At 36.1% G+C, this 18926-nt stretch overlaps 1 protein-coding gene across 1 annotated transcript in view; it reads right to left on the minus strand.

Annotated features, from left to right (window-relative positions):
• The window catches only part of TUSC3 (tumor suppressor candidate 3), a 130582-nt gene that overhangs the window by 48672 nt on the left and 62984 nt on the right, over positions 1-18926 (minus strand). Inside the window, exons 5-6 of the mRNA XM_006097427.3 lie at positions 7895-8012; positions 3436-3576 (exon numbers count right to left, since the gene is read on the minus strand). Coding sequence (XP_006097489.1) covers positions 3436-3576; positions 7895-8012 — 259 coding nt within the window. The remainder of the gene's footprint in view (positions 1-3435; positions 3577-7894; positions 8013-18926) is intronic.

The raw sequence follows: 18926 nt of genomic DNA on the forward strand, positions 1-18926 counted from the left end.
ACAAATCAAAATATATACCTTGAAACATCATGGCAATGTAAAAAGTCTTGCTCTTCATTTTAGGTGACTACAGTGAAACATATGCAAAGCTACCTTTGCATATTTAACCCAGATTAATTCTGTTCTGATTAATCCAGAGAACATGGGATCATCTGGCAACGAGTAAAGGTGAGATGGGGGCATAATATTTGTATTATTTCAAATTGGGACCTTTTTAAAAAGGCTTCTTAAAAACAGTTTTATTGAGAAATAATCCACATAGCATACAATTCACTACTCAAACTGTACAATTCAGTTTAGCATATTTATTGATATATGCAACCATAAATCAGAATCAGAAAATTAGAATAATTTCAACAGGAAGTCCCATACCCTTTAGCATTTATTCCCTTTACACTCCCTCTAGCCCTAAGCAAACACTAGTATACTTTCTGTCGCTATAGATTTACCTGTTCTGGACTTTCATATAATATGTGGCCTTTTGTTATTGGTTTCTTTCCCTTAGCAAAACGTTTTCAAGGTTCACCCTTGTTGTAGCATGTGTCCATATTTCATTTAAGGGTGAATACTCCATTGTATGTGTATACCACATTTTATTTATTCATTAACCAGTTGACAGATATTATGAATAATGCTGCTATAAACATTCTTGTACAATTTTTTGTGTGGGCATATGTTTACATTTCTCTTAGGTATAGTATATGTAGGAGCGGAATTGCTGGGTCATGTGGTAACTATGTTTAATAGTTTGAGAAACTGTTTTCAAAAGTGGCTGTGCTATTTTGCATTCCCACTAGTGGTGTATGAGGGTTCCAATTCTCCACTTACCAACATTTATTATCTCAATGATTTAGCCACCTTTGTGGGGGTGAATGGGTATCTCATTGTGAGTTTGAATTGCAGTGCCCTGATGACAAGCCATCTTTTCATGTGCTTATTGGACATTTGTATACTTTCCTTGCAGAAATGTTTATTCAGATCCTTTACCCACTGTTTAAGTGATCTTTATGTTACTGAGTTGTAAGAGCCCTGTATAATAAATGTAAGTCCCTTCTAAGAAAAATGATTTGCAAATATTTTCTTCCATTCTGTGGGCTGTCTTTTCACTTTCATGATTGTGCTTTAATGAACATCAAGACTATTTTTCATAAGTAGACATACAGTGGGGCCTTAACTTACGAGTTTAATTCGTTCCGTGACGAAGCTTGTAACTCAAATTACTCGTATGTCAAATCATAAAGTGAACGAGACACGTGATGCTGGGCTGATGTTGTGGCGTTCACTGTGACGTTCGCTGCGCCAACTAGCGGTGGGGTATCTGAAGCTGGCTCATAACCCGAATTTTAGCTCGCAACTCAAAGCAAAAAATCGGCCGAGAGACAGCTCGTATCTCGAAAAACTCATTAGTCGGGACACTCGTAAGTCAAGGCCCCACTGTAATTGGTATGAACTTGTGATTTCACAGTATGTATAGGTCTTGGTTCTACTAACATTCACCACTAAAAGAAAACAAGGCTCCTAGGAGAAATGGCTAACTGAGTGCTGGGTAGGGTAGGTAGGCAGATGCAAGATGAGCCTGAAATAGATCAGCTGGAAGTATCACACTCCCTGACCTCAAATTTTACTACAAACCTACAATAATCAAAACAGCATAGTTTTGGCAGAAAACAGAACAAGGAACAAAACTGAGATAAACCCGCACATACATGGACAAAAAAAATGTTTTGATAATGGAGGCAAAAACATACAATGAAGAAAGGAAAGCCACATGCAAAAGAATAAAACTAGAATGCTTACACCAAACTGAAAAATTAGCTAAATAAGACCTGCAACAATAAAACATGTAGGAAAAAAAACATTGGTACTAAACTTACACACCTTGGTCTCAAAGGGGTTTTTGTGAACTTCAAAGCAAGGGAAGTAGAGGCAAAAATTCACGAATGGGACTAGATCAAATTTAAAAATCTCTGCACAGCAACAGAAACCATCAACTAAATAAGGCAACAAACCAAAAGGGAGAAGATATTTGCAAACGATACCTCCGATAAGAGTCTAATCTCTAAAATACATAAAGAACTCATACAGCTCAACACCAAACAACCCATCCAATTAAACGATGCACAGAGGACCTGAACACACACTTTTCCCATGAAGACATACAGATATATGAAAAGATGCTTAACTTCAATAGCTGCAAGGGAAATAAAAATTAAAACCACAATGAGATACCACGTCACAGAATGACTGCTGGAATGACTATTCTCAAGACAAGAAGTAAGTGTTGGAAAGGATGTAGAGAAAAGGGGCTGGTAGGAGTGTAAGCTGGTGCAGCCTCTATGGAAAATAGTCCAGAGGTTCCTAAAATAATTAAGAATCAAGTTACCATATGACCCAGCAATCCCTCTTCTGGGTATCTACCTGAAAAAATTTGAAAACACTTTATCTATAGAGATATACATACCCCTATTCATTGCAGCGTTATTCACAACAGCAAAGCCATGGAAATAACCTAAGTGTCCTGCACCTGATGACTGGATGCGGTACATTTATAAATGGAGCGCTATTCAGTCATAGAAAGGATTAAATAATGCCATTTGCAACAAACAGATGGATCTTGAGTATATTATGCCAAGTATGTCAGGTGGAAAAGGACAAGAACCATAGGATGTTATTCATATGTGGGATATAAAATAAAGGAACAAACTCATGACACAGACAATAGCATGGTGGTTACCAGAAGGGAAGGGTCATACATAAGATGACAGAAGGAGACTAGATTTTGGATGGTGTGCAAACAATGCAATATACAAGTGATGTAGTATAAAACTGTATGCCTGCAACTTATACAGTGATTTCCTCTTTTAAAAAAATGTTTATGGCTAAGTAGTTTATCAGTGGTTGCCAAACCGTGGTCCGCGGACCACTGGTGGTCCATGAGGTCCGAAAGAATGGCGATTGCAGGTTTAAATCATCCTCGATTATTTCCTTAAGGTAAATGACATAAAATAAAGATATGACAGAATAGTTACACCACCTTACAGTGCCAAGAACAGTTTATGTGTTGCATTTTCTCACATGGCTCATGAAAAGAAGGTGTTATCGAATTTGTACCTGCCCAAATAATAGATAAAAATTATACATCTAGCTTTTTAATTAGAAATTGATTATTAATACCACTGAGTAATATTCAGTATATTTTTTAGCCTCTGAAATTACTTTGTGCCTCACATACAGTTTAATAGTTCTTAAATGATTTTTAGAATAATGATATTTTAAATTCACCTAATTTATAGCTTATAGTTATCAGACAGTTTTCTCTAAGTAAGGAAAAATGCTGCATAGGGAAATTTTAAAAACCCTGTGGCCTTATTACAATGCCCTAACAAACCAAGCTAATTAGCCTATTATTTAAAACTGTGGAGGAGAAATACATACATGAACATCCGTTCTGTCAGCAATCCACTTTGCGAGCTGTTCAGCTGCAAATCCGATTCTTTGAAGGTCAAAAGTATCAGCTCTCTTGGGTCTGCCTTTTGGAGGGAAATGCATGAATGTAGGAGCAGAGTTCATGTTGAGCTATAAGACAGAAAATAAAATTAAATATAACATCTTTATATAGCATTCATCTAACAGCTCATGTTTTTTCCTCCATGAGTTTTGGAAAGATAGCATTTATTCGAAAACCCAGTGGCTTTCCAGAACTTAATTACTGTTTTATTCACCTTAATGCACTCCTGAGTAAAAAGAACTTATAAATTAGGCTGCGTGCTGAACCTCCACATTCAACAGGCATCATTCATATTCTATCAGCTATTTCATTCTTTTCCTACCTTAAATTCTATAATTAGAGTAAAATATGAAGTAATACAAAGTGTAAAATAGAAATATTGCAATTTGGCAGTGCATGTACTATTCGACTTGAGAAAAAGTACTGGCATTTGATGAACAATATAAATATATTAGAGGCCTGGTGTATGGCCTGGCCTACAGGGGTTGGACCAAAACCAGCTCTCCAACATCTCCTGAGGGATCCTGGATTGCGAGAGGGCAGTTCTCAGGTGATGCACCCCGGAATCAGCTTCCTCCCCTCTGGTTCCAGGCGCTTCACCTGAGAACCACAGCTGCCAAGTCACCGCAGTTCCTGCCCCCTGGTGGTCACTGCCCATTATAGCTACTGGTTGGATGGTCACTTAGGCTTTTATATATATAGATTATGGAATTAATTTCAAACAAATTATAAGTAGATTGACTATTAAACTTAAAAAATGCTGATGACTGTCACAGAAGCCAACATTTTTGCTCTAAACAATCTGAATTTACCATGCTGAAGCAGGAATCCACAATGATAGTCTTTTTCTGTTTAACTTTATTAATTCAACTGTCTTAAAAATGGTTATATCTCATTATTATTTTCTAAAGGCAATTTCTATTTGAAAAGAGTACTGAGTAAAATATAAGTACAGTATAAATGATGCTTATTAACAATAAAATATCTAAAAACAAATATTAGATGAATTTGCATTGAGGAGCAAACTGCAAAAATATATACGGATTAAATTCTCGCTGCCCAGGAATTATGAAAAACGTCACAAATTAAAAGCCAAGGGATTTTGGGCCATGACTTGAACTATAGATCAGCATTGCCCATAAGATCACAGTTCACACTGAGGTAAAGATCCAGCAGTGGGATGCATGTTGTGGACATTTAATGCCTGTTAAGTGGAACAAAACACAGTCACAGGTTCCTTTCTTCCCCGTTTTCTCCCACTCCTGACTGTGTTCATGTATGTTTCCCTGACAGAGAGATGCACAAAAGATAGCTACAGCCAACATGGAAATATACATGGAAATATACGATTTCAAGGAAGAAATTCCCGGCAATGGAACAATCACAAAACCCAAACTAAGGCTTAACATCCTAGAATTTCAGAGTTAAAAGATCATATAATTCAAAGTTTTCATCTTAATTAAAATGTACAAATTCCCCAAGGCTACGAAAAAGCAGGTTACAACACAGGCTTGATTTCTAGTGCAGAGCTCCTCCTAACGCACCATATTCATTAACTCCGTGGCCTGTTGTCAGGCACTTAGCTTCAGCCATTGCACGGGAATCACATATAATTGAAGTTACTTGCCCAGCAAGTCCCCGGCGTGCCAAGAATTGCCAAATTTCTGCACTTGTTATTAATATTGTATTCCAACACCACAATACTGCTGACAGTGCTTTAAAGCATCAGTTTAGAGAAAGTACTTCAACAAAATGTGACTCAATAATCGATGAGAAAAAGAAACATAAGCATTAAAAATCTTTTAGTGGTTCTCATGTCAAACAAAATATATAATTCTGTTTTTGTGTGGATTATAATTACCCATAAAAATCATTAACTGCTATAACTTTTATGCATTTCTGCATTTAAACATGAAAACTCATTGCTAAGCCAGGGGCTAGGTTTTGGAAAAGACAAAGAGGTTCTATATTCATAATTCTGCTGAATCAAAATTAGCCTGAGGAAATTCTGCAATTTAAAACAATCTTGACTTCAGCTCTCATATCTATGCCAAACTTAAAGTGTAAAGCATATAATATAAAAGATTTCAATGATTATCTCTAACCATACAGCCATCTGGTTATATACTGGCAGCCTATAGTCAGTACCAGCACAAAAATAGGCTGACTTGGTCTCACAGTTTTGTTTCATCTGAATTAGCTGCCAATATTTTAAAGATAGAGAGATTGTATTTGGATCCCTTCTTGAAAACCACATCTAGATGTGGCTTGCATTTCTTCAGTCCTGGAGCTGGGCTGTGTCCTCAGTTTGCTGCAGTCCCCACCCACACCAGACTGTTTCCTCAACAGTGAGCCCAAGGATCAGCTGCTTGGCCTGTAGCTGTTTATTTCTTACAGTAGTTAGGAGAACAGTGAAATATCTGGCTCCATTAGAGATCTATTTTTTAAAAAGACCAAGAAAGACTTTGTTGAAATAAATACAGGAGAGAGCATATTTACTCATGCAAGTGAAGAACTAATGTGTGAAATATGCTAAGTATGTACATAAACGAAGATACCATAACAAAATGACACTAACCCAACCTACTCTCTTGGCTTAGTTTACAGCCTGTCCAGGACAGACATTTGGGCTTGAAGCTTTTGCTCTAACAGTTAGATTGGACCTGGATGACTATCACCTATATATGGTAGAGAAGAGTCACGTATATAATGAAGAGCACTTCCATCTGATGACCCCTGAGAACAATTATGAGATTCTCTAGAGACCTATAAATTACAGGAAAGAATATTTGGCTCTTATAGTATTGTAATAGTACTGTAATTTTCCTTTATAAGGAAATTCATTGCTCAATATCTGGTTGAATATATGAACAAAAATAAATATCCGCAAAATAAGCTTACAGAGAAAGAAAGAAGTAAAGAATACTAAAGAAAGACCAAGGCAAAAGAGGAAATTTATCTTATTCAACTAGAAACTGGCAATAAATAATTAATCAACCTCGGAGCAAATAAGCAAAAAAACTCACTAATGACCCTTTACAGTTAGTGAACTAGACTCCTTACAAAACTAAATGCTGTCCCATGACCTGGCAAAGCATTATGCCGGAGTATCATATGTGGAGAAAATAAAATAGACCAAGATACCCAAACTAATCAATGCCTGGCTCTGCAAGAAGTTTTACATTTGAAAGGCACCGATCAAGCAATGATAAACATAAAGCATTAATAACTGCAGGGTAAGAGGAACTCTGGGAACCAGTTCAGCACTTAAATTCTAGCTCCATATTACACTAGCTTTGTAACCTCCAACAAGTGACTGCACCTTGCCATACCTTAAGTTCCTGATCTGTGAAATACAGATAACAATACCTTTCTCAGTGGGTCATTGGGAAGCTAAATGAAAGAATATACATGAAGCACTAAAAAGAGTCCTTGGAACATAAGTACTCGATGTTAGCAATGACAATGACACAAATTGATGACAACTAGCATACTTATACCACCATTCTGTACCTTGCTCTATGGAGAAGACTGGATGACAACCTATTATTCTGCTCAGGTTGCTGTAACACACAGTAGTCTGCTCAGGTTGCTGTAACACACAGAGATGAGGCGGCCTAAATAACAGAAGCTTATTTCCTCACAGTTCCAGGAAGGTTTATTGCTAGTCAGACCTGTCTTCCTGGCTGGAAGATGGTCACCTTCTTTATGTCCTCACAGGCTTTATCTCTGTGCACATATACTCCTCGTGTCTCTTCCTCACAACCAGATCCAGGAAGTGGTGTCCTCCTTAGACACCAGTTTAAGGAGGTAATTAGGGTTAAATGAGGACCTACTGGATTAGGGTCCCATCTTTATAACCTCATTTTATGTTTAATTTCCTCTGTAAGGTCCCTGTCTCCAAAAAATGGTCACATTGGGGTTAGGGCTTCAACATATGAATTTGGGAGGGACACTATTCGGACTACTTTTCAAAAAATATTTAATATTTTGTATATAAAACTATCTGCCATATGGAAAGAAGTAAAGATTAAAACATTGAATTTTAGATAAAATTTCATACTTTTATGCACAATATTACCTTAAACTACATACAATTAAATATCAAAATAAGGTTAATGCATGTAAACTGCCATTGTATGCTGACAAAACACATTTCCTCCACAATCCAAAAGTTAAAATGTGTTTACCATACTTGCTAATGGCAAACACTACTCAAAGATAAAAATAACATTAGCTGTATTTTAATCCCAACAAACAATTCATTATAACTGCTACTGTATTTATTAACTTACTTAATAAATGGTATGTTTATCGGGCAAACAAAACGTATCAACCATAACCAACTCTATTGAAGATGTTAGCAAACGAAAATATAACTTTTACCTGTTGAAAAACATCCGTCCCCTCATCATAGTCCACCATACTGAAGAAGAGTTTGTTACAGAAAGCAGATGAATAGCGCCAGGAATTAGCCAGGATTTGATACTCTTCATTAGCTTGCCTGATAAGAACAACGGAGCAGAGAAGAAACATCAGTATTCAAGCACTAACAAAGCTGTTAATAAAACAGGCAATTCTAGGGAAAGAGGTGGCCAGTTTTTGTATGAAAAGCAAGCTAAGACTGTATTTTATATTTTTAATTGGTCGTAGAAAATAAAAAGGTGAAATATTCCATGATGTGAAAATTACATAAAATTCAAATTTTATTGTTCATTAATAAAGGTTTACTGCTCTAGAGCCACATGAGTCATGGACATATTTTTCTCTGGCTGCTGGAGTATAATAATTGTAACCAAAACTGCATGGCCAAAAGCTCATCCTGGCACTTTCACAAACAAGTTTAACAACTCTTACTCTAGACGTCTAGAGGATAAAATCATTTTTCGGCATCTCCTATATATATTTAAATTTTCTGATAATTTTTAGTAAAAGGCATAAAGCTATTTTTAAGAATATTTGCAATTCACTTTAACAGAAAAACAATAAACATGAGAACACTTTAAAACTGTAAACAGTTATACTACACCTTTTTATATCACATTTATCTAAAAATGCATTTACATTCAAACCTAAAAGTAATAAATTAAAAAAGGCACAAAGAAGCCAATGACACAAACAAGCCTCCTCTAAGAGCATATTTACTTCTATTTTCAATTAATTTCTATTGGACATTTTGTTGATTTTCCAGATAATAAAGCTCTATATTTAGGTGTAGGGATGGAAACTGAAATGGTGTTGGAAGGATGTAAGCATAGTAATTGAATAAAAAGACAGTAAGTGATTGCTAAAATGTTAATAAAAAGGGTTCTTCTTCCATACAGTAGTAGCTGATTTCTCAGAGGAGTTTTGGGGAGTCCCTCTCCTAAAAATGGAAGTAAAGAAATAAAAGAGTATACTATCACAATAACAACAAGCCTTCAAATAACAGCTGCAGATAAGAGATTTCAAAAATATCTGGAAACAAGTTAATGTACTAGTAAAAGTTCTGATGGAGAAAGCCACACCCTCAAAGGACACTGAGGTGCATGACCAAGCTAGGAAAATACTGGATCAGAAGCAGCAGAGACAGGCTCTGAGATGTTATCTCGATAATTAACAAGCCTGTAGACTATTTCATGGATGCTGGTAGAACACATGAGACTCCTGGGTCAGAGACAAAGGACATTATTACTTCATGTTATTTGCATCAATTCCCTGTGCCCCCGCGCCTCACAGAGTGACACAAAAGGATATTTGTGGATGCCTGCACACACAAAAGACAGTGTTACCAGAGAGGAATGCTGAGTTTGAGGGACTTACTGTTTTTATAGCGAGTGATAACAGGGAAGACATGAGCTCACTCCTCAAGGCTTGTCCCTGCACACACAACACTTTGAATTATTGGTCTATGCAGTGAGAACATGCAAGGATGCTGGGGCCCATTGCAGACTGCTTCTCCCAAATGTAGTCACACACACAAAGAACAATTATAATGTAAAGAGGGAACAAAGAAAATAAGAGAGCACTTACAGATTTTAAATATGACTGTTCAACCTAAATACCAATATCAGAAGATGGAGATCAGTAAAATTCACAGAACAAAAAGTGACACAGGTGGACTCTATTGAGGGTAGGGAGAGGAAGGGACCTAGAGATTTAATCCAGTAAAGACAATTTTGAAGCAGAAAGAGACGGAGAGTGAAAAGAGAGACAAAGGGAATATTTCTGGAGACATAACACAATTCAAGGAGACTAAGTCTTCAAATTAAAATTATTTCTCAGGTTCTGAGTAAGAGGAATAAGAAAAGACCAACACCTATATATATTATGACATTTCAGAACATTATGGATAAAAAAGAAGATTCTAAAAGGTTTCAAAATAAAAACATATGGAACAAAGGCTACCAAGGAGAATGGGATTGGACTGGTTATTAGCAACACTAGATAACAGGACAATTCCTTCAAAGTTTTGAGGGCATGTTTTTTTTTTCAATCTTAAATTCTATATCAAAATAATTAAGTTTGAAATAAATATGTTCTAAGGAATCTAAGAAATGTGAGAACACCTTAGCATATAATTGATAAAAAGGTAACATGAATAAAAAGAAAAGAAGAAAACCTGAGACTATGTCAGAAGCTCTAAAAGGTAGAGAATAGAACAGCTAGAAGTATGGTCAGGTAGTAAGAGTGGAAGATATATAAGAAGGCTCTGAAGTACAATTTAGAACAGGACTTTACTTGGCCTTCAAGATGAAGAGAATAGATTCTAAGCAATCATTAGAATCAGAAAGAGTTGGAAGATACTAAGACTATAGTAAGACATTTGGTCCCACAACAAGAAAAACGACAATGGAATGAACATAAAAGGTAAGATATAAATGTAAAGCAAATTAAAATGTATCATAATTTTGATTAACTGATGATGAAAAAAGGTTAATTATTTTGAACAATTTCTTTTCAGTGGAACAGGGGACATAAACAATGGTGCTATAGAAAAGGAACCCTAATCATAACCTACTACTTTGCAGTCAATGCTATTTTTGTACAAATAATATAAATGCTGCCTATTACCTTTCAACTTTCTAAATAAACCTATACACAGAGTACAGACATAATTACAGTTACAGTACAGAATGTAAATGCTATCAACTATGACAACATGTAAGTACAGTGACCACAACTTGGTAGGTAAAAGGGAAGAAGGGGAGGTGATGGGAAAGGGTGCACCTGTTAATCTTCATGTTACGAAGGAATAAGAGATAACACTTATAGTTAATGGACAAGAAAGGAAGAATATAATAGTAAAAAAAATAAAAAGCTACAAAAATGATAAGGGATGAAATGAGTTAAATTCTCACCCATCACAGCAAGAAATATAAAGAAGATCAAGTCTTTGTAGGAAATTAATATGAGTATTATGAAATACTGTTAAAAGAATAACTTTTAGAGATAAGAAAAAAATCACCAGAAAAAAATACAAAGGGATTCTAGTGATTGCCTGTGGCCAAGATCGCAGATGAGCACAAGGGAATGTAGTTGTTCATTGTAGGCCCTTTTTCCATTAAAAGGAGCGCATAGTAATTCTGTGATTAAAATATATATTTAAAATGGCTACATATGTACAGGGCTATAATCTGAGGTCATTTACCTTAAGGGCATCGTTTTATTAGAGCAAAGTCTAAAAACTGACCATTGTAATGATTAGCTTAGGACTGCATTGTAATCAGTAGGCAGAAAATTATATAGTATGTTTTTAGAATATGTACAATGAAAATAGTTACAAACTTTTAAAGTTTCGGTTGTTAAATAAGATTTAATTGTAATTCACTGAAAAAGCATTTACTGAGCACCTAAAAGCAGGAAGTGAGCTAATCTTCAAGGTCTGCTCGCAAAGAGTTGGTTTTTTTAGTGGGAAGACATAATAAACAACCAAAATAAAATACATACAAATAATTAAAAGCTAAAATATCCAGAGGAGAAAATGCAGTGAATGATATTACAGGAAATAAGGAGGACCTACTTCCATGGTATGGTCATAAAGGTTGCTCACATGAAGTGACAGTAAAGCTCAAATCCCAAGGACTGAAAGCTAGAGAATGGACAGTTCAGAGAGCAGGAACCAAGCCCAGAAGCCTGCAGAGGGAAAACACTTCAGATGCTGGCAACTGATGCTGGGTATGAATGAAAATACCTCCGTCTACTGGAGGAATGCACAGCCTACAGTCTCTCTCACTCCACATAAAACAGGGCCTCCCTCCTCTTCCAACACTAAAATAAAAATGAGCTAAAAGCAACAGGTGCCCTAAAATCTGATCTGATTTTTGTGTCACGTGGAATACATACAATAGTACTGGTAAGTACTCATCACTGATTTTCAAAGAAAAAATGTATAATAACCATACAGTGACTTTACCCTGACAATGGAGTAGGTTTGAGCCTCTTTGCATACTAATAAACCTTTAAGAGACCAATGCTACCTTAAAAAAATCATTAGAAGAATGGAATTATAGTAAAACAACTATATAATTTTACACCAAAATAATTTTTCTTTTAAAATATAACTTAGGGAAATAGCAAATCAGCAAAAAAAATGGCATTTTTATGATATTCTAAGAAATGAAAATGCTTTGTTCTGAAAAAAATACGCAGGGAGAATCAAATTTTAGTATTCAACATCTGTGTATAGTATCTAATGGAATTACATAAAACAGAGATAATGTTCAATTTCTTTTCCTCATAAGGTTCGAACCTAACACAGACCTACTAGACCAGTGATGGCGAACCTATGACACGCGTGTCAGAGGTGACACACGAACTCATTTTTTGGTTGATTTTTCTTTGTTAACTGGCATTTAAATATATAAAATAAATATCAAAAATAGAAGTCTTTGTTTTACTATGGTTGCAAATATCAAAAAATTTCTATCTGTGACACGGCACCAGAGTTAAGTTAGGGTTTTTCAAAATGCTGACACACCGAGCTCAAAAGGTTCGCCATCACTGTACTAGACTCTACTACGCGTACATTCACGCACTCATTAATTCACTCCACAAATACACAGGAGTGCCAACAACCTGTCAGCTGATGCAGGAGTGAATAGTGTATGCAAGGTCCCTGATCTCAGGGAGAAAAAAATTCCAGTGAGAAAAGGAAACACAAAATTTCAGATAGTCCCAAGTACTCTGAGGAAAATAATAAAATGAGGTAAGGAAAATTGATGAGTCAAAGAGAATGACTTCATTTTGCCTTCAAACTCTGTATCATCCACTTTTTCAGATTGACTTCTCAATGATCAATCTATCATCTGTTCCAAAATCCTGAAAGTGTCCCAATGCTTGCATCATAAAGACAACAGGCAGAGTAGAAGACAAGATCCTCCATCCCCGGGGCACAATTCATGTCTACTATCTATGTCTCTATGAACATACCGTACTCAAAGGGCATCTCTGTTTTATGACATCCCATGCTCATTCTTTAAGCATTAAATCCTTTGTTTGGAACGCCCTCACTTCTTTCAAAAGCTGCCTCTCCTTCAGAAGTCATTCCCATCTCTACCCCTACCATAGTTGTTCATGTAACTATCTGAAATGAAAATTCTCTGTTACTGTGCAGTGCTACTTATTTTAAGTATATATCTGTATCATAGTATGCATATTATGTTTACATATTGATTGTTCAATGGCTGGGACCCAGTAAAGAACAGGCATTTAATAAAGGTCTGATGATGGTGATGGTGAATAATATCCTTTCCTAAATAGTCAATGTATCATTTATACCCTAAAGCTAATGAATCCTTAGAGACTCTGAACTCTGGAGAGTCTGACTAAAGTCCACTTAGTCGGATTTTAGTCCCACAATAATGTCTCTTGTAAGACTAATTTGCTTTACTTTATTGGTGGTCTTAAGGAGAAAAAAATAAACACTTTAAATCTATGTACCATCATAAATAAATGCTCTTTGTCAAGACCAGTGGTCATGACTTAAAAGGTTGTAACGACTATCAATCATGTTCTTCATGTCAATGTCATATGCAAATACAGAATCTAGATCTTAATTATCAGTGCTATTTATTCAGCATTTTAATATATGCTGCAATAATAAAGAAGTATATCTCAGGTCCCCACCTGTAAGAAGCTTGTTATAGAAAGGAATAGACACACACTAATACATAAATATGATACAGATATTTTAAAAGGTTGCAAATCAGAGGTGCTATGTGAAATATAGAGGAGGACTTGGGCAGTTGGACAAGGTGAATATAAAATGTAAAAGAATGGAGGGACTAAAATTACAAGAAAGAACAGAAAGAATATTAAGGTAACAGAATTAGTGTAAACAAAGACTACCACGTCTGAAATATGTATTAGTGTTCACTGTTAGAAAATAAAAGACTGGAAGCTCTCTTCTGGTGGAGAGATAAATAGGACCTTGACTTCATTCTGTAAACAGTGAACAATGAGGAGTGCTTTGAATGAAGGGGATTATGCAAAATGCTAATTAAGAAAGCTGTATCTGGCAACAGTGTGTATATATATTGGAGGAAGAGAAAATAAATGTTTGGAAACCACTCAGAATCCTATATAATAAAAGGCTAATATGCAAATTGTCCCCTTGACCAGGAGTTCAACCAGGAGGCGGGGCTGGCCCACCAACCCCCCACAGCCCCTCCCCCTGGCCAGCCAGGCGGGCCAGACCCCACTGAGCCTCTAGTGTTATTATAAGGGTCTAATTGGGAAAACATATGAAGTTATTTAAATAGACTACAAATGAAGATATGACCTATTTCTTACATATTCTCCTTTAGAAACTAGAGCACCAAAGTAACCAGCAAAATTTTCTACACAAGTTTCTCTACTTAGGAATATATCTACCTTGAATAGAGAATTTAGGGGAGCCAAGCAAATTACATTTTTCAACACAAATAAAATACTTAGAGAAAACTGAATACTGACAAGGAAAATGGGGGCTTGCTTCTGTTGGGTGTAATTCACTAGCAATATGGTCACGGAACAGATTTGTTTGTCATTAAAAACAATTCATTGAGCCTGAGAAATACGAATTTCATGTTGATGAAATCTATTCAGAGTATAAAAGACTGATTAGAAAGAATGTGCCCCAATAACATAAACTCTGATTTCTAAACTTAACTCCATTACACTTATCCCCTCAGTCCAACTTCTTACTGACTAGTAGGGGACAGAAGAATCCTAACTAATGACAAATAAGAAATTCAGTGGATTCTTGCACATGTTGGTGTCAGCTTGGACACTATAACGAGCAGAGTAAGGCATCACTAGTGCTTATTAGCACACTTCAAACTTCACTGCCATCTAAACTGAAATCTGAAAATCACAAATGCTCCCAATGTTTCAGTCAAGTAAGTATGTTTCCAACATTGTTAATTAAAACAAATATTTTCTGTTTTGGGAATTCACAGGATTATTAGGCCTAATTTTATTACTTCAGTAAATTGTTCTAACATGTTCGCATGCAACCTGAAGAGGGCAGTCAAGTTGCACCGAAACATTAGGGAAGGTTTAAGCAATGACTGCAGGGCACAGTTCTGATCAATTTGTTCTAGAAAATCTTCTCCATTTTTATTATGGGAAGAAGGAATAAAAAATCATTTAATCCAAATGCTATAACTTTTTATATTATAATCATTTTAAAGGTTATGTAAAACTAAAAAGAATTAACTCATCTGTAGCTGCATATATTTAATATATTCCCCATGACATTAATTTTTATCTTTAATGCCCTATAAGATAACAGATTTATATCAAAAATCCCAAAGTATCCTTTTTATACTCATATTTTATAATGAAGTATATATGTATATAAATACGTATTGCATGGTAATTCCAAAGTATGTCTTCATGAAACCCCACATTAATCAATTTCTATAGACAGTGATAGATATAAAGAGAGATCCAGTGTGAGCAGAACAACCTATTAATTATGGTCCTGAAGAAAAAAACTAACTGGCTGCAAACAGCACCACACAGGAAGATTTTAACAGAGTGATTTCTCTCTGGTTGTGCTACACATGCCCAGGACCCTACTGAATACAATGGAACATATTACTAGTAAATAGACCCAATGCCTCTGAAGAGCTGAGAAATCAACAGTTCCCTATCATACTGCAATAGACTGCTGAATTCACTACTTGGTAAGATAAATTCAAGAGGTTGGTTGTGCTCATTACGCTCTGTATTTCCTATGCATCTATATTTTCCTCCGACCTAAGTACTTACCTTTCCTTAGGAAACAACTCTAACATATTCAAAGTGATGAACAGAAAGGACCTACAGCCAAGATTACTCTACCCTGGAAATTTAGAATAAAAAGGCAGATAAAGACCTTCCCAGACAAGAAGAAGCTAAAAGAGTTCATCACAACCAAATCAGTATCAGATGAAATGTTAAATGGTCTTATTTAAGAAGAAGAAAAGAAGATCAAACTATAAACAATAACATGGCAATGTATACATATCTATTAATACATATCTACAAATAATGAACAAGCAGAATAGAAACAGTCATAGACACAAATCACCACTACTGCTACCTGACTCCACTACTGTAATTAACACTGCAAGGCACCCACCTGGAACTGAGTACAATTTCAAGCAGAAGATGCAGTGCAAACTGGACTTGGGACTCTTACCAGAACTTGGCCTGTTTACTTTGTGGAGGAGACCATATTACTCAGGGATTGTCCCCATCCATTTCTAGCAAACTGACTATATTACCCTATGACTCCTCTCAGGGCTACTACTGGCATCTACCACTGTCAACACCATTCCCAACTAAGATGTCACTGTTGCAGATAAACTATAAAGTAGGCTTAGAGTATCTGGTTAAGCCAGAAAGCAAAGACCAATAGAGAAACATCATGCAGGTCAAATTTAGGGTAACTTGAACAATGAAGAAGAATAACCATAGTAATGAATTAGTGAATAAAATAAGAACCTTTGAGATACTATATACCCATAAAGGTGAGCTTTACCTACACCTCTCTTTCCTCTTTTGAGCAGCTCAAGGAATTAATATAGAAGGACTGACAATTTAAAAAACACATCACTTCACAATCACCAGTAGCAAATTTAGGCAAAGATTATCAATGGATGCTACAATCACTTAGTGAAACGGTACTAACAGGATAATTACCAGATCTCAAAGTATCCCCCTCCCCAATTACTTATTACACGGGAAAAAGGACATGTTCAAACAATACAAAATGTGGAGATCGTCACCCTAATGAGGCGATAGATTTCATCACTGGCGCTTGAAGAACTTAACATTATGTGCCTCCTGAGATGATGCAATAAGTACACAAATAATTGCAATAGGACTCCTGCAAAAAGTAATAACTGCATTTAATCACAAGGAAACAAACAACAGACAGATCCAGAGCATGGGACACCAAACAATCCAGGGCAACTGGCCTGGATTCTTTTTTAAAACAAGAATTTTAAAAGTGAAAAGAAAATAAAGAAGTATAACATTCAAGTGCAATTTATGAACTTTGACAACATCCCAAATAGGAGGAAAAGGCTATAAAAAAATATTTGGAGACAAATATAAAATTTAAATATGGACAGTACAGTAAAATTTTATTGAAATAAGTCAATTCACTTAAAAATAATAATGGTAAGGTAAGAATTCCCTTTTCTTAATAGATGCATACTTCAGTACGTAGCAGGTATATTTCATGATGTCCAATAATTATATGTACATTTGCTGATATGTGACTCATGTTTGACGTATACTTAGAAGAGCAAAGTCAAATGTGTCAAAATGTTAATAATTTGTAAATCTTGGTAAAAGGTAGACTCCTTGCACTACTGTTTCAATTTTCTATAGTTTGAAATTAAGATAGGGGACTAATGCTAATATACCAATAATATAGAACACAAAAAGAGCTCAGAGACTGCTACAAGGAACACAGACAACTGAAAGGTCACTGAAAAGAGTTGGGGTTATCCACTCTCAGCAAGAAACACCAAGGAAGAAATTTAATATGGTTAAGTTATATCATATGCCTTAACTTAAAAAATAATAAACTAGATTGAGCTCAGCAATAACCCTAGAAAATCCTTTATATTAAACTGGTCTTGGATTCAATCAAGCTTGAAACAGTTCTTATGTATTAGCCAAACCAGGCAAAAAATGTGTGAATACCATGAGGGTTTGCCAGTCTTTGACAAAGAAGTGAAACCTTTTGTTCTTGTAGTCAAGCATATTAGGGTGACAATAATTATGGCCATAGAGAAATATTATCTAAGAAACAGAGGAAATGATAAGGACTATAGTGCCCAAACCATTTACCAAGCACTTACAAGAGCATTAAGTGATGTACAAGGGTAATTTTATCTATACACAATTTTCACCTTCTGTGCTCACTTTAAAATCTAATCTCATAAGAGACGTGACCTCGCTTTAATGAAACAAAAGGCTGATAGCTCTTTCTGTGCAGTTTTGGCCAGCTATCTCCAACGTGCCTGTTCCTGTTATGAGATGTTACCCTGAATAAAAGCTTTTCATGATCTAATGAGTTTAATAAATGCTGGCGATGGATTCCTGCCCTAAAAAATTAGTAATCTTAATTGGAAACACAAAAGCAAAATGCAAATTACAGTTCACAGGATAAAGGCAATGATAAATGTGTACACTTTAAAAAAGCATTAAACTCTATTAGCTCCAGAGCCACAAATCCCAACCCTGACAGGTATTAGCTGTGTGACTGGGTAAATCATATCTCTCAGCTTTGAGGTTCTCATCTATAAAATGAATTTTTTCAGACCTAACCTTTATAGTAGTAAGAATATATATACCCTATATAATAAAAGGCTAATATGCAAATCTACCAAATGGTGGAAAGAGTGGTTGCTATGACGTGCACTGACCACTAGGGGGCACGCTCAATGCAGGTGCTCCCACGGGGGGAGCACCGCTCACTCAGAAGCCACGCCTCCGCGGCAGCGCTGAGGATGTCCATGGGGAACAGGCCTAAGCTGAAAGTCAGACATCCCCCGAGAGCTCCCGGACTGCGAGAGGGCGCAGGTGGGGCTGAGGGACCCTCCCCAAGTGCACGAATTTCATGCACTGGGCTTCTAGTCTATCTATATATATAAAAGGCTAAGTGACAGACTGTACGTATGTACGTCCAACTGACCTGCAGGTACATATGGCGCACACTGGCAATTTAAAAATAAACAAGCCCTAGCTGGTTTGGCTCAGTGGATAGAGCGTCAGCTGCGGACTGAAGGGCCCCAGGTTCGATTCTGGTCAAGGGCACATGCCTATGTTGTGGGCTTGATCCCAAGTAGGGGACGTGCAGGAGGCAGCCAATCAATGATTCTCTCTCATCGTTGATGTTTCTATCTCTCTTTCCCTCTCCCTTCCTCTCTGAAATCAATAAAGATATATTTTT

This window comes from Myotis lucifugus, unplaced genomic scaffold (genome assembly GCF_000147115.1).
Source record: "Myotis lucifugus unplaced genomic scaffold, Myoluc2.0 scaffold_201, whole genome shotgun sequence".
In the NCBI taxonomy this organism is placed as follows: domain Eukaryota; kingdom Metazoa; phylum Chordata; class Mammalia; order Chiroptera; family Vespertilionidae; genus Myotis; species Myotis lucifugus.